This window comes from Lutjanus erythropterus, chromosome 22 (genome assembly GCF_056507025.1).
Source record: "Lutjanus erythropterus isolate fLutEry1 chromosome 22, fLutEry1.hap2, whole genome shotgun sequence".
Taxonomy (NCBI): Eukaryota; Metazoa; Chordata; class Actinopteri; order Lutjaniformes; family Lutjanidae; genus Lutjanus; species Lutjanus erythropterus.
The window spans coordinates 26,627,067-26,642,863 of NC_139338.1; the positions used below are offsets into that span (position 1 = coordinate 26,627,067).

The window sequence follows — 15,797 nt, forward strand, 5'->3', positions numbered from 1 at the left end:
ATCCATCCAACATCTGACATCAGTTTAACTGCTAACTTCAGTGTAATAAAGATTTTTTTCACAGTGCAACTTCCACATTTTGCCAATCATGATCTAACATTTCAATATTGAACACTGACAGAGGAATAAGATGTATCAGGGATTGTCTTCAGACTATAAGAGAAATATAGACCCAGACTCATTCGTAAAGTGTTGCATGATGGTTTAATTTTGTCCCAGCTTGCACCCTGCCAGTAACAAGAAGACATTCAATTTGCTGGTGCACAAAATTACTGGGTATTTAAGTTAAAGTCAAAGTGAAAATCGCCCACTGCAGCTTTATTTTCTATTTCTATCTTATTTCCTGTCTGCTGCAAACAAAAGAGGCTTTCAGTGAAAATGTGTTTTGTTTTTTCCAGAGAAGGGCCAAGTGTACAAGCAGAAGAAGCCGACCATGTACCCGCCGTGGTGCACCACGTTTGATGCCCACGTCCACCGCGGTCGCATCATGCATGTCATGGTGAAGGACCGCACGGCGGAGTTGAAGTCAGAGGCCACGGTGGCTCTGGACTCACTGGCGACGCGGTGCAAGAAGGAGAACGGCAAGCTGGAGATCTGGGTTAGTGCAGCGGGGGGTCAGTGTGTGTACATGTGTGTACTCTGGGACCAGCTGTTGTCGCTGGACGTTCCAGCAGAAATCCAGATGTGCTGACTCACTTTTATGTCAAATGTTGATCATTAAAAAAAGCAGAACTGTGTTCATTTGTGTTGCTGCACATCATCACCTGCACAGCACATAAAATATACCAACAGGCTGTTTTTTGTTTTTCTCTGGAACAGCAGGAAAACAACATGTGTAATTAATCACAACAACAGCAGCCATGTCTTGCACTGATGACACATTTTCCTGTTATGTCCGTGTCAGGGGCAAATCAGGACGCACAACTGTTTACACTACAAAACATATGCCATCAAATGTGGTCATTTATTAGGGCTGTACCACACAAATCAGATTTTGCCATTCAATACGAATCTTCGACAGTTTGTTCTGTTTCATAGTGTGTTTTACCAGTAAGATTTGCATTTTTGTGCCTTATTTCGTCATCTGTGACGCGAAACCATCAGATTTTCCTTTGGCGAAGTTCTATTTTTGACGTGGGAGACAAAATAAAAATAAGCTTTTGCTGCCGTTTAATTAACTATGTATGTATGTCCATTATTTTAACATTATTGTTATTTTTTTAAACCTGCCCAGTTAGTGTATCTAAGAAAATCGCTGGTGCGCTGTTAGTGTGTCTCCAACAACATCAATATCATCGTCCATCACAAGAAAATTAAAACTTCTTATGTACATGAGGGTTTTTTTCTCCCTAAAAAGCCTCGACGTTGAGTGTGAGCGTCTGAGAATCAAACAAACACACAAAGTAGTAAAATGGAAGAACCAGATCACATCCGTGTGTGTTTGTATGTGCCAGACTGTCTGCCTCCATGCAGCCAAACAGCATTACGTGTTACTGTTTCTCCAGAGCGCAGCCAATGCATCATCATGATGAATCCACATCCTTCCCGTTTCTTTCTGAATGTTTTTCTCATGAATTTCTGTCCTATAATATTTTTGCTTTCCTTTTTTTCTGTTTCTTTTTGTCTCAGCTGGAGATGAAGCCACAGGGCCGCCTGAGGATGGAGGCCCGCTATTATCTAGAGAAAAGTGGTGAGTGCTTCAAACCTACATCACACAACACTCTGTCTCTCCGTCTGTTAGAACAACTGCATAAAGCTTGTATAAGAAGTTCTCAACTACGACCATATTAAATCATCTCTCCAAATAAAATCTGTAAAACAGTGAAAATAAGAGATAGTTCTCTTTATGATCTGATGGTTGAAAGGAAACTACGCTATGCTGTGGTTTTCCCAGAAATTACTTGTCGACTGCTATTAAGCAACAAAAAATTGCATCATTTCTCATACAGCTAAAAAAAAAAAAAAAAAAACTCTGGTATTTCAAACTGACAATTTAATGACTTTATGCAAATGTGTACATTCAGTTGGATTCCTAATAAACAAAATGAGTGTGATTGTGTATACAGTACCTTTTATTTAAGCCACTTTTAGCCCTCACATATCTACATTTTATTACTTTAAATGCTTCCATGAGATTTTTTAAGGTATATTTTAAATTTTCTGCCAAGGATATAGACTGATATTTTTAAGCATTGCCACAAAGCCCCTACACTTGTTGGCTAAACTACATTTCTAGTGTCCTAAGTGTAAACTTATGTAAAAACAATACAGATAAGGCTGTTTGAAGGAGACAAATGTAAGACGTCTGGCTGGGTGAAAAGTGGGAGTGACGAGTGCAGCGTTTTACCCAAAGTTCAGCTCTCGACAACTACAAAAAACACTAAATCATAAGTGCAGAATAGACGCTCAGTGCCTTGTCACGTTGCAGCAGTGTAAGTCCCACTCCCACTGGAAACAATTAAAAAACATGCTGGCTTCAGGAAAAATGCTTTGGCGAACACATCCCCTTCATAATTTTATAATCCTTCAAAATCCTGCATCACTTACACCTCGTGAGTTTTAATGAGCCTTAATCGTCCCGGCCTAATGACGTTTTCTCAAACTAAAAATAAATCATTTTGAGTCTCTGTCCGCTCTGTGTCGGATCCCTGTCACTGGCGCTCCCCTGACATTAACGCCACCCAGGCCGAGGCCCGAGGGGTCGCCGACAACTAGAAGGAAGAACTTCATCTCATGTTGCTATGTATAGAGCCAACAAATAGGAAATCACAGAACAACAGGTGGCACAGCAACTCTGACAATTTGATCTGGGGAACTTCCTCCTGAACTACATGCAAACACACACACACACACACACACACACAGAGAGAGAGAGAGAGAGAACACGGGCAGCTTGTTAAAATCTAATAAACTCTGTACTGATAATCTAATAAATTCCAGCTAAATATTCTCCCTCTGTGCAATGATTCAACAGAACTCAGACTCATTTCTAAATCGATTTAATTCTTTTTAAAAGAAATAGTTTCAGGAATGCACATATTAGTTGTCTTTCCAAGAGGGAGAGGAGAAGATCAACAGCTGAGCTGAGGTCTTTTAGGGGTCGGGGGGGTTGTTGTGCTGGAACTATTTCTTGGCGATCAACAGCTGGTCATAATGGGCGCTTTTCATTCGGTAAATTCGTCTCCTCCGCTCCCTTCCTCTCCTCACGTCTTGGCTCATGATACAAGGTTGGATGGGACAAAACGCATTAAACAATATTTAAGAACAATTTCAACCCGTGACAGTATTCATTTAGATCAGCAAAAAGTTTAAAATAGCTGATTAGTAGCAGTATTCTTACTGATGCATTATTGTTATCTGACAATCCCCAAAACTGTCCAATCAACATCAGTCCTCTTGATAAAAGACTTCTGTATAGGATACAGCGGTGTGTCCTCGCTCTGAGCTCCTCCAGGTGCATTTAAGGAATTGAAAGATCCTTCATGATGGTGGAGGGGAAACAACTTCTGGGTCGACCCAGGAGCGAGGAGGCGCGGAGGCAGAATTCAGCGTAATGAAAAGCATCCACTGACTCTGTAAAGCGTCCTGAATGTTGTTGTTTATTGCCATTGCGCCTGTGCAGAGCCCAAAGTCATGAAACGACTTTTCTAAATTTCTGTTCATGCGGAAGTTTAACAAATCATATAAAGTGCATGAATAAGGCTCTGCAGATGCTGGTTGGTATATTTTTGAACTATAGACAAAGACAGGTTAACTATCTCCTCCTGCCTCAGGTCTGTATGCAAAGCTAGGCTAAAAAAGTCTTTCTAGTTAATAGAGTTGTAAAGGCCAGAGCACGCTGCTATCAGTGTGTGTGTGGTGCTGCAGGTGATGGGCCATGAGAAATTCAAGGTTAAGGTTCATGTCATATGTTTAAAGTTCACCTCTTTTCACAACACAGTGGGCAAAGTTTGTGTGTTAAACTGCAATAAGTAAAAGTGTAGCTCAGAACAAAGAAGTCTGACTCACACACGAGAGATGCTAGAGACTCTTTGGTCAAAGTGAAACTTTGATGTTAGTGAGAAACACTTTTCAGTCCACAAAAGGTGTGAAATCGAAGTCTAGGTGTGAAATCTTCCTGTCAGTCAACAGTCAGTCTGACCGGACAAAGTTTAGCTCTGAACTTCTTTTGCATCTGTTTTAAATAAAGTTTGTGCGACGTGTTTTCAGATGCTGCAGGTCAGACTGAGGGAGACCAGGAGTCTGAGCGGGAGAGAGAGGGTCTGTTCGCCCTCCACCAGCGGCGAGGCGCCATCAAACAGGCAAAGATTCACGTCGTCAAGTGTCACGAGTTCAGTGCCACGTTCTTCCCCCAACCGACCTTCTGCTCCGTCTGCAAAGAGTTCGTCTGGTGCGCGACAAACCGACACATCGCAGACCACCAAATTATCATTTTCTGCATTTTCACATGAGTCATTTCAGCTGTTTTTTATCCTCCACAGGGGTCTCAACAAGCAGGGCTACCAGTGCAGACGTGAGTGTCACATTATTTTCCACTGATGTGATGGAAGCTCTTCCCCGTTTTCTCCCGTGTGTCTAAAATCTGTCGCCTTTGTGTCTTTTAGAGTGCAACGCAGCTATTCACAAGAAATGCATAGACAAAGTCATCGCCAAGTGCACCGGTTCAGCCATCAACAGCAAAGAAACAATGGTGAGCGTGTCAGCGTTTCACATAAATGCTCTGCAACAGTGAGTCTTTTCTTCCAAACAGTCGAGAGTTTGCTGATGCAGCGTGTGTAAGAGATTTGTAAACTTGTGGTTATAATGCTTAGTAATCGTACAGCGAGGTATCATTACACCAGGCATTCTTGTCTCATTTGCAGCTGCTTTTATCTCCTTGCTCTTGTTTCACTTCCTCCTCAGCTGAGTTCACATGCACGAAACAAAAGAGAATATAAAACCTCATGTTGTAGTTCACTGTGTAAAAGAGGACAGACCTGCCACCCACTGTCTGGATACAGGAAGTGTCTCTGCTACCAGGCTTAAAGGGACAGTTTGGACTTTTTTTAAGTGTGGTTGCATGTATTACCTACAGCAGGTGTCAACAGATCCCTTAGAGTTATTCTAGTTTCGAATTTTTCATTAGTTTAAGCTTTTATTTTCTGTTTTCAGCTCAGTTTAGTTTCACTTAGTTCCCAGAGTGGATTTGCTCGTTTCAGTTTAGCTTCTTGTCATGTATTGTGGGTTTTTGTTTGTCATTTCCTGTTTTATTTTGTAGTTCTTGCCTCCCCTCTTGTTTCTGGTTTCTGCTTTTTTCAGACCTATTTTCACCTACAGAAATGCCTCTCAAATCATGACAGTAGATCTTTAAAGAAAACACTCAGCTGCTCTGCATCTTGTAAACCTAAATTGGAGAAAATAAAATGAGCAGGCGGGTGGTATGTGGATGATTTATACGTACATTGTTTAGCTTCCTACATCAGTGCTCCTGCCGCTTCTCCAAACCGGAGGATTGTGGACAAACACCCCACACAATCCCACTTAGAATAATCTGAACTATCCCTTTAACCTGCACGTGGCCCTCCATGAAAAGCTGTACGATGTGATGCAATTGTGTTTGTGCTGCAGATCCACAAGGAGCGATTCAAGATCGACATGCCCCACAGGTTCAAAGTCTACAACTACAAAAGTCCCACGTTCTGCGAACACTGCGGGACTCTGCTGTGGGGGCTCGCCAAGCAGGGGCTCAAATGTGAGGGTGAGAGGCAGGACTTTTATGACTTCTGTGCTTTTTATTCATCTTGTTATGTTCAGAAACTGGACTTATGTCTCACAGGGTTTGAGCTAGACCTTGTTTATTTATATTAAGACATTAAACGCAGCGAGCCTAAAAGAAACTTTTGCCTTGTTCATGCAGAACTTCATTAACGTTTTTGGATTTTGCGTATCAGTATAGCTGATCTTAAACACTAATAAAGACTAATACAACTGGGATAGCTGCAGGAAACTGTCATTAGATAAAAACTGCCACAAACAACTGTCATAATAACAGTATAATATAATATATAATAACTATAATATAAGAATTTAAAGTGTGAGTGTTTACTGTAGGTGGGCTGTGTAATTATATATACAGTGTAATATATCATAATGTAAGAAAATCACAAGAAAACTTTTACAGTAGCCGATAGCGCTGCAGTCAGAGGACATCAGAGGAAACCAGAAAACGTTTTCTCCATAAAATATGATCCAGTTTGACCCAAATCAGTGAATGAAGCTTTAAAGTTTAAAGTGCTTTTGTGCAGTGAGGCCTGAGAAACACTCCAGTCCGCTCCGCTCCTTCTGCGCTCCGCGGAGTCATAAATGAGAAACAGTTTCATGGGACGCAAATTAAAGAACGCCCCCGACCACAGGATGAGTCATCAACAGTTTTTAACCATTTTCCAGGTAAAGACGAGTTCTGAAATGCCGTTAAAATAACAGAGAATTTCTACAGAAAAAAACGTCACTGTTGGGCCAAATACTGGGGTATAGGTGATGTATAGTGCTACATATATTTGATAAAAACACTAAAACATCAATTCTGATTTCATGAGAGCTTCAAAAACAAACTGATGCATTTTGGCACAAGCCTTCGTCAGAGTTCATACCACGAGTCCACTGAGGTTTTCTTGTGATTTGTGTGTCCACATGTGTGTTCATTAGGGCTGCACAACTAATTGCAATTGCAATAAAATCTCAATGTGGCCAAGTGCAAAGGAAAACAGCATAATAATGCAGTACTGTAGTGCTGTAGTGTTCAATTGCGCAGCCCTAATGCACATTCAAATCGACCTCAGGAAGTGCTTCTACCCAAATATTCTTTGGTATGATAAGGTAAAATGTACATGGCGAACAGGTAAACTATGTAATAAAATAAAATAAAAAAAGATTTTATGCAGACTCGAGCGCTAAGATGCAAATGTGCAGGGCGGGTATCACCTGAAAACTTGAATATGCCTCAAAGAGTTTTACAGTCTGCATGCAGCACACAATCAACACCCTCTGCTGTTACAGCCTCGGCTCAGATATGGAAAAACTTAAAGAAAAATAAACTTTATTATGGAACAAAGACAGAAACCACAGAGGAACATGTGTGAGACAGAGGCAGAGGACATACAGAGGTCAGCAGATTTAGATGAGGGTTTATGAAACGTTAAGTGTGAGGAATGTTTTCTCACCCCTTATATGAACATTAAGTCTCTCTGATTCACCAACAGCAACAATAATTTAGTCCACAACGACATGAGACGCTTCCAGCAGCTGTCACAACAGCAGATACTTCAACATTTCCCATCAGGAACATGCAGCTGCTGCAGCAGCTGGAAGATTCAGTGGTCCATGTGAAATTAATCAAATTCCAATAGAAACCAAAACACTGATGCAGTCACTGTGTACGAGGCTTCAGGAGACAGTATATTGTCTGATGTATCGAATTTGGGTGTACGTGATGTTTTGGGTGCGTATTCCATGTGAAGAAAACATGCAACCACAAAAGAAAAAAAATCTAAGAAAAAACGTTCTTTTCGCCGTAAACAAATGAAGCAATGTTTTATCTTGTATGCACACACAGCTGCCACATCCCCTTTCCACAGCACTGCTGCATCACAAATTACATATGAAGACACACTGAGGTGCAATCAGTGATGTGCATTACAGATAAAGGGTACGAGGTTAATTTATTGATCATTTTACAACACAGAGATGTATAATGACATGCTAGTTGTAGTTTCATTCATGCTTTTTGCAAAAACAAAACTTGTATGCAAGAATTAATTAAGGTAAACTAATAATTAAGTAACATAAAACTATTTTTCATGTGGTCTGTGTTCTCAAATGACATATTTCGAATCACATGACATGATAAACTGTGTTTTCTGTGCAGAATGCAGCATGAACGTCCATCATAAATGCCAGAAGAAAGTAGCCAACCTCTGCGGGGTCAACCAGAAACTGATGGCTGAAGCCCTGGCCATCATCGAGAGCCAACAGCAGGTCGGACCAACAGATCCTCCGTCCTTTCAAAAATGTTAAATGTGCCGTCGTGCAACGTGCTTTCAGCTTTGATACGGTGCAGTTTCCCCCCCTCTTAACAAAACGTTTCAGAGGGTTTAACGTTTTTTTTTCCTGGTGAAGGATTTTAAAGGGACAGTTCACCTCCAATGAAAAACAAAATTTTCCCCTAGCCTGTACTGCTATTTAGACATCTAGAGTCTTCTGGTGCGAGTTGCAGAGTTTTGGAGATATTACCTTTTTCCTGTGTATGCATGTTTTTACCGTATTTATATTGTGTGTTATGCTGTCATACTTGCTTTACATTATTTGATAAATTAATATAACTGTTTCGGCAGAAAAAGGCCAACAAAATAAACGTATTAAATCCCCGAACCCTCAGTCTGAAGCTGCTCCTACCTTTTGTCTTCAGGCCAGGAGCACCAGAGAAACGGACATCATCGGTCGAGAAGGTCCGGTCAGTGTCGCCCAGCCGGGGATGGTCCGAGCTCCATCTGGGTTAGTACCAAGCGTACCAGCCTCAGCTGCTCCTGCAAACAAAGGTACATAAACCTCTAAAACCTTCAGTCTCACTGAGCTTCTCATATAGTTTTTTTTCTAATATCATGCATCTGTTTCTAATTCTTGCTGTCTCACCTGCCTCGTCCTGCAGAGGTTCAGGGTGTTTCGTGGGACGGACCGACGGACGGCTGCAGGACGATCACTGAGGTGCAGGCAGAAGATGAGGAGCCTCTGTACGCCGTTCCCAGAAAAGATCACCAACCCAAATTCATCATCGATGACTTTGTCCTGCACAAGATGCTCGGGAAAGGCAGCTTCGGAAAGGTACAGGGGGAGATCTGATTCAAAGAAGAAAAGCACAGAACAGGATTTACACCAGAACAGAGCAAAACATGATTAAAATATTGAATGCAGCACAAAGAACATTAAAGGGTAGCTTTGGTATTTTACAACTTGGACCATATTTTCCTATGTTTTTATGGAAACTACATTTTTTTGAAATGGCAAAAGCGAAACTGAGCTGCAACGAAATCCCTCTGGGTGACTTTCGATTTTTCAGGCAACTATTTTGTGTGAGAGAGAGAACACCTTCAGAGAAAGACTTTTTTCCATCAGTTCATCATCTTTGATTTTTTGATCATTCTCGTCAGCATAAAGTTCTCATACAGCTCATTGTTTGTCTTGTGGTCACACCTGTCTGTGCAGCCAGTTCAGACAGAAAACCACAGAGTCTTGATGTTTAGAAGTTGATGGTAAAAGGAAAGTTTCTGCATGAGAAAAGAGGAGTGAAAATGCAAAGAACATATGAAGTGTCCAGCCGCAGTAAGTTTTGTTTGTGCTTTTGTTTCCAGGTGTTTTTGGCCGAGCTGAAAAAGAGTGGGCAGTTCTTTGCAGTGAAGGCTCTGAAAAAGGACGTGGTGCTGATGGATGATGACGTGGAGTGCACCATGGTGGAGAGGAGGGTCCTCTCTTTAGCCTGGGAAAACCCGTTCCTCACACACCTTTACTGCACCTTCCAGACAAAGGTAATAACCACACGTACGCTCTGAGCCCGTCTGCCTGTGGGCGTTCACTCTGAGCCCTGACCTCACTGCGTGTTTGTGTCCAGGAGAACCTGTTCTTTGTGATGGAGTATCTGAATGGAGGAGATCTCATGTTCCACATCCAGAACTGCCACAAGTTTGACCTGCACAGAGCCACGTATGTATCCTCATCAAAAGACACAAGAGCCAAAGCCGTGTTTCCACCGCAGGAACTTTCCTAAGGACTAGAAACATTTGGAGGAACTCGATGTGTTTCCACCACACAAACCAGGTTCTAAATTAAGTTCCAGGGTCTCTAACTCAGGGGGATAGTACTTTTCCAAAAATATTTTGTATCATTGCATGCAACCACTTTTTCATAGTTCAGCTGACTAAACTTCACACTAGTTTTTAGACCACGGTGGAAACAACATGGAGCTAGTCCCTTAAAACAGGCTGCAGGAATCTTTTAGTCCCTTAGAACAGGCCGAAGGAATCTTTTAGTCCCTTAAAATGCACCAAAGGAAACTTCAAGTCCTTTGAAATGGGCTGCAGGAATCTTTTAGTTCCTTGAAAAGTAGTTCCTGGAACTAAAATTGGGTGAAAATGCAGCTCAATGTGCTGAATAGTTGAAGGTACACAACTGCACTGTTTTGTCCTTCTCACTACTAATCTTTTTCTTCCTCGTTATTTGTGTCTGTCTTCAGGTTCTACGCAGCTGAGATCATCTGTGGCCTCCAGTTCCTGCACTCTAAAGGAATCATTTACAGGTAGAGTCAAACTACAGACCAGAAACAGAACTGAAACTAACTATGAACAAGAAACAAGAGGCCAAACCGAGAACTTTCTGTGTCCCCTGCAGGGATCTGAAGCTGGACAACGTGCTGCTGGACTCTGAGGGTCACATAAAGATCGCAGACTTCGGCATGTGTAAGGAGAACATGCAGGACGAGTCGCGGACGTCCACCTTCTGCGGGACGCCCGACTACATCGCTCCTGAGGTGACCACGCATGCAAGTTAAAATAAGATTGCCAGGATCATCTAAGTTCCTTAGTTTTCGTTTTTATCTGTGAAAGAGGTGGAAAAAATTATGTTACTGTTGTTGTAATACTCATTTCCGCCACAAGAGGCTGAAGTGCGCCTCTAAATTAGACTGTTCATTCATGAAACTCCCTACAAACTTGGTATTTTGGCTTCTTTTACTGCTGCACAGCTGCAACCATGACTACAATACGACATCCCTGATCTTCAAATGACTTTGTCCTGACTGTTTTATGTTTTTATGTGTGTGATTATGTTTGTCATCAGATCCTGCTGGGTCAGAAGTACAACAGCTCGGTGGACTGGTGGTCGTTTGGCGTGCTGCTGTACGAGATGCTGATCGGCCAGTCTCCGTTCCACGGCCGTGACGAAGAGGAGCTGTTTCAGTCAATACGAACGGACAACCCCGTTTACCCCCGCTGGCTCACCAAAGACGCCAAAGACATCTTGGTCAAGGTCAGGCACTGCGTTTGTCTCCGTGGTTGTAGTTCAGGGGCATTATGGGAACTGAACTTATTTTGAAGGTTTATAGCCAGCCACGATGGAAAGAATAACCTGTTTGTGCAGCATTTTTAAAGCAGTTACGTCCAGTTTGTGACCTGTGGTGTTTGTGCTGCAGCTGTTTGTGAGGGAGCCTGAGGAGCGTCTGGGAGTGAAAGGAAACATCAGGCAGCACAGCTTCTTCAGCAGCACCGACTGGAGCGCCCTGGAAGACCGGCAGGTGGCGCCACCCTTCAGGCCGACTTTAGTGAGTGACAGTCACAGCTGATGCACATTTTCATCTAAATGAAAAGTCGCTGCGATAAAGAGTTTGGGTCATTTTTGAGCAAAACATGTCTTGTTCCACCTCCTAAAATGTGAAGATGTGCTGCTTTTCTTTGTCGTCTGTGATATGTAACTTAATATCTTTGAGTTCTGGACAGTTGTTCACTATTTTCTGACATTTTAGAGACCAAACAATTAATAAGACAATGACTGGCAGATTATTCGATATGGAAAACATTTGTTCATTTCTGTCTGACATAATTTGATGACGATTACTGACAGAAGTTTTTTTTACTTGACTAATTCTGACAGCTGCAACAACTGTGTCCTGTGAGGTAAAACTGCCGTTTTTGTTAAAGGAGTTTGGATGGTTTAGAAAAAGCGATATTTGGCTTATATATTGGCAGTTTCTTGTTGTAAAAGGCAACATAAAGCAGTGAAAATATTGTCTCTTAATCATCATACAGTGTGTCATTCTGTTATTATTTTCCCTTCCACCCTCACAGTCGTCGCCCAGTGACTGCAGTAACTTCGACAAAGAGTTCATCAACGAGAAGCCGCGGCTGTCGTGTGCCGACCGGACGCTCATCAACAGCGTCGACCAGACGATGTTTAGAAACTTCTCCTTCGTCAACCCGGGGATGGCTCGCATCACAGCACGCTGACCACCTGACCAGACCAGCAACCTACTACCTACCTACCTACCTACCTACAAACGAACGAACACGCCGCTCAGTCACAACCAGCACTTAACTTACTGTAACTGAATCAAACTGCAGAGACTTTAGACCGTGAATGTCACAAAACTCAACTGTATCCATAAACATGATGAGAACCACTAAGGGGGATGTCCTCAGTGTAAGGCACATACAACGCAACTGTGACGGGACCCGTGTCACATGACTTTTCTGTCTCTATCCATTTTATCTCTATTCCAGAAATATCCACAAAAATCTAAAAACTGTTTGCACTCAGACAAAGAGGCAAATATATGGAAGCACATTTCCACCAAAGTGATGAAAAAAATAATCCTGTAAGTAATTTCTCAAAATACTGATGAGAAATGAAAAAAATGAAAGAAAAGAAAGGAAAAATGATTATCTCAAAATGACTTAGCAATGACTTAGTATATCAGAAAAGAGTTAGTATCTCAAAATAATGATTTAGCAATGACTTAATCATAAAGTGATTATGACTTATAGGAGCTTTTCATCATCACATTTGCAGAAATTGACTTCCATACAAAGATGATCTACTAAGACTCTTTACATAAAAAATCCCGTTAGTCCATTATGATGCCACACTAATAATTTGTTAAATATGTACAGTCGTGGCTTTAGTCTTTCTCGGTGTTAACCATAGCTTTTTGAGAAATATAGGAAATTCCTTCCGTTTCAAAGCAAATAATTAATTATCTGTAGAATTCCCCTTAAAGTATTTAACTCCTTAACTTGTCTTTGTGCTGATCAGGATGTGTTTATCAATAGAAAATGTATTATAATTAACTTATGGTGCCTCATAATACTTTATGAAGTTCACTTCTTCAAGTAAAGCAAACTGAGAAATTTTGTTTAGACCACATTAAATCTGTTAATGTTTTATGTCCAAAGCCTAATGAGTCTTTTACCTGCACGTCAGGTACAGATGTTAAAAAACTTAGTTGTGTAAATAAATGTAATGTAATTCTGTTGATACGCTGCACCGTCAGCTGGGTGTAGATCTGTTAATGTGTAGCAGAGGTCAATGACAGGGTTTTTGTTTACGTGTGTTTTCTTATCGTACCTCAGGAGTTTTATTGATGCTGTAATTTTTTTTTTTTTTGATCAGGTACTGTAGATCCCTGCAGACTGTAGATTTTATTGTGAATCATGTACAATAAAATGTGTGTTTTTTTTAAGGCTGCTGTCTGTTTTTTGAACTTTTGCTCACACACACCGAGAGAGTGGAGGTGGAAACAGTTTTTCCACTTAATTTTGCCTGCAAAATATATTTTCTTTAAGTCAAAGAAATGTACAAAGAAATCCAGAAAACATACCTGAGAAAGTTGCTTTTGAAAGGAGGAGAAAAAAGTTGAGTTTTCTTTGTTGATCTTGAAGAAAAGGGTCAGCGTGTCTTCAGGATGAACAGCAGAAAATCATCTTAGGAGAAAAGCACAACAAGTTTTCATACTTTCAAGTGTACTTCCAGTGATCAGCACCTCACTACGCCCCCTGGTGGATGTTTCTCTGTATTAAATAAAGATGCTTTATCACTTTATGTTCATGCAAAAACTCCATTAAGCAGATCTGCTTAGAGATTTGTAACTTTGCCCACTGTGTGCTAAAAACAACCAGAGGTAATATCTTGTCATAGTTCATAAATTTACAGGTTTGGATCCAACAGGATCGTATTTAATGAACTGGAAAAAAATCAATACAAAAGGCTTACATGAACGTTAAGGCAGGGAGAGTCCTCAACTGAAGTATGAGGGAGGAAATAGTGAATAAACACTGGTGGAAGAGCTGCAGGGAAAACTGAGGAGACGTCACCATGAGACAAGGACAAACCAGGCTAACAAGACACAGGTGAGAACAATCAAGAACAGGTGAAAAAAGAGCTGCAAAACAAAGACAGGAAGTACAAACAACAGCAGCATGCAAGGAAAGATACCAAAATAAAACAGGAAGTAACTATTAAACTCAAAATGTTGCATATTTTGAGTGTAATTAACTCACCAAAAATGAGACAAAATGCACAATATACAAAATTAAAGATGAATTTAAATGATGGTATTATTTTATTTGATTTTTTTTTTTTTTCAGATTTTCCATAGTTAATATTATTATCATGACTTCTTGTTGCCATGAAAATCATGTTCGGAGTTTTTTGCTTTCTAAACTTTCTAAACTTCTTCATCCTAAAAATTCTTTGGTTCTGAACAGATTCATGATTTTCAAGAAACTTTCAGCCATTAATTCTTCATTCAGCGTGAAGTCCAAACCCTCCCATCTGCGACACACCTGTGGCCGAGTGAAAGCCACCTGCAGGGTTCAGGAGTGAAGCTTCTGTGTGATTTTCTGGAGAGTCCAGGCGACTGTGAGGTTCAGTGGAGGGTTGGAGTCGGTCCATGCTGGTTTCATCACTTGTATCAAAGCAAAGTGGCTACGTGGCTTCATGCATGTTTTCAGCATCTTATATAAGGAGATTCCCCTCTTTTCTTTGTTAATTATCATATTAAACTGACTATCTTTGGGTTTTGGACTGACTAAATGAGACATTCAGGCGGAACTTTCAGAAACGCTGCAGCCCTAAATTAAACATCACAATTAACTTTAGTCTTTGTTGTAATTTGTTAACCGCTAATAAATAAAGAATTTGACTTTGGTTATGAAGATTTCTCACCCACATCCAAGTGTGGCAGACAGAGTGACACTTAATGCAAGAGGTCAGTCAGATAAGGGAACTTGCAGTTTTAGTACATTTTTGCATCTTAACAATACAATGCATTTGCTTTTGGCTCGTGGAACACCAGGGGAACTCCTGGCTCCTGAAAGACGCCTTACAAAAAGACAGCCAGGCCAAAAGCTAATGGTATTAAAGGGCCTTGGCATGGAAAAGTTTGGGATTCCGTGCAGCTACAATCTTTTTTTTGGCTGAAATACAAATGAAGCAACTTGGAAAAATACAAAAGTCTCAGAATGTAAAAACAATGAAGCACTGTGTTTTGCTGCAGCTGCTTAACGTTGTTTCTCCATGACATGACTCAGCATACTGGCATTATTTTCTTGTACCTACCCGACTGGATTTCATTTAAATCCCGGTGAGAAGGTCTGTGGAAAGTTTCCAGGTGAAAAAAAAATCATCAGTGAGGTTGTTTTATACTGAACACACTGGAAATCAACACCGAGGTCTCCTTTTCAGTGCTGTGCAGGTTTATTTTATGTGAACACAGCGATCGTAAATTCATTTATATCTAGATTTACACAGTATTCACACCCCAAAACTTGGCTGGTGTAAGAGGAAGAGCGTTCCCATTCACACTTACTTCATCATTGGCTGAGACTTTACATTCCTCGTGTTCAACAGTCAGGCTACAGACAGAGAGTGCGCACGTACAGAATGATTTCACCATCAGACGGAACAGAAAACATGTGAAGTGCTTCAGGACATCAAAAGTTGGGGGAAGTCGTTTCGGGCGCACACAGTTCTTCATTTACAGCAATTCTTAGGTGTTTTTTTTTTTTTTTTAAATACTTGGCATAGAAACAACTGGATGGCTATCGAGAAATCTCATAGGAAAAGAGGTTCACGGTGTCTCCACATACATGGTCCATATGAGTCCAGAGGGAAACGTTCGTCCGGGCCGGAGTCTCTTCATGTTTCAGTCCAGGAAGGATCCTTTTCTAAAGGTTTACAAACCACGACTGAAGAGACGCACATGTCCAGAACCAACGCAG

General features: G+C 41.0%; 1 protein-coding gene across 1 annotated transcript in view; it reads left to right on the forward strand.

The window, feature by feature from the left end:
• prkcq (protein kinase C, theta) overlaps positions 1-12,406 on the forward strand; it is a 33,252-nt gene extending 20,846 nt beyond the window's left edge. Inside the window, exons 3-18 of the mRNA XM_084710629.1 lie at positions 399-598; positions 1,630-1,690; positions 4,210-4,390; positions 4,482-4,513; positions 4,605-4,690; positions 5,608-5,737; positions 7,904-8,013; positions 8,444-8,573; positions 8,684-8,856; positions 9,384-9,557; positions 9,641-9,732; positions 10,262-10,324; positions 10,417-10,555; positions 10,864-11,052; positions 11,216-11,344; positions 11,868-12,406. Of these exons, the coding sequence (XP_084566755.1) occupies positions 399-598; positions 1,630-1,690; positions 4,210-4,390; positions 4,482-4,513; positions 4,605-4,690; positions 5,608-5,737; positions 7,904-8,013; positions 8,444-8,573; positions 8,684-8,856; positions 9,384-9,557; positions 9,641-9,732; positions 10,262-10,324; positions 10,417-10,555; positions 10,864-11,052; positions 11,216-11,344; positions 11,868-12,026 (2,048 nt within the window). The 3' untranslated portion in view covers positions 12,027-12,406. The remainder of the gene's footprint in view (positions 1-398; positions 599-1,629; positions 1,691-4,209; positions 4,391-4,481; positions 4,514-4,604; positions 4,691-5,607; positions 5,738-7,903; positions 8,014-8,443; positions 8,574-8,683; positions 8,857-9,383; positions 9,558-9,640; positions 9,733-10,261; positions 10,325-10,416; positions 10,556-10,863; positions 11,053-11,215; positions 11,345-11,867) is intronic.
• The last annotated feature ends 3,391 nt before the right edge of the window (positions 12,407-15,797 follow it).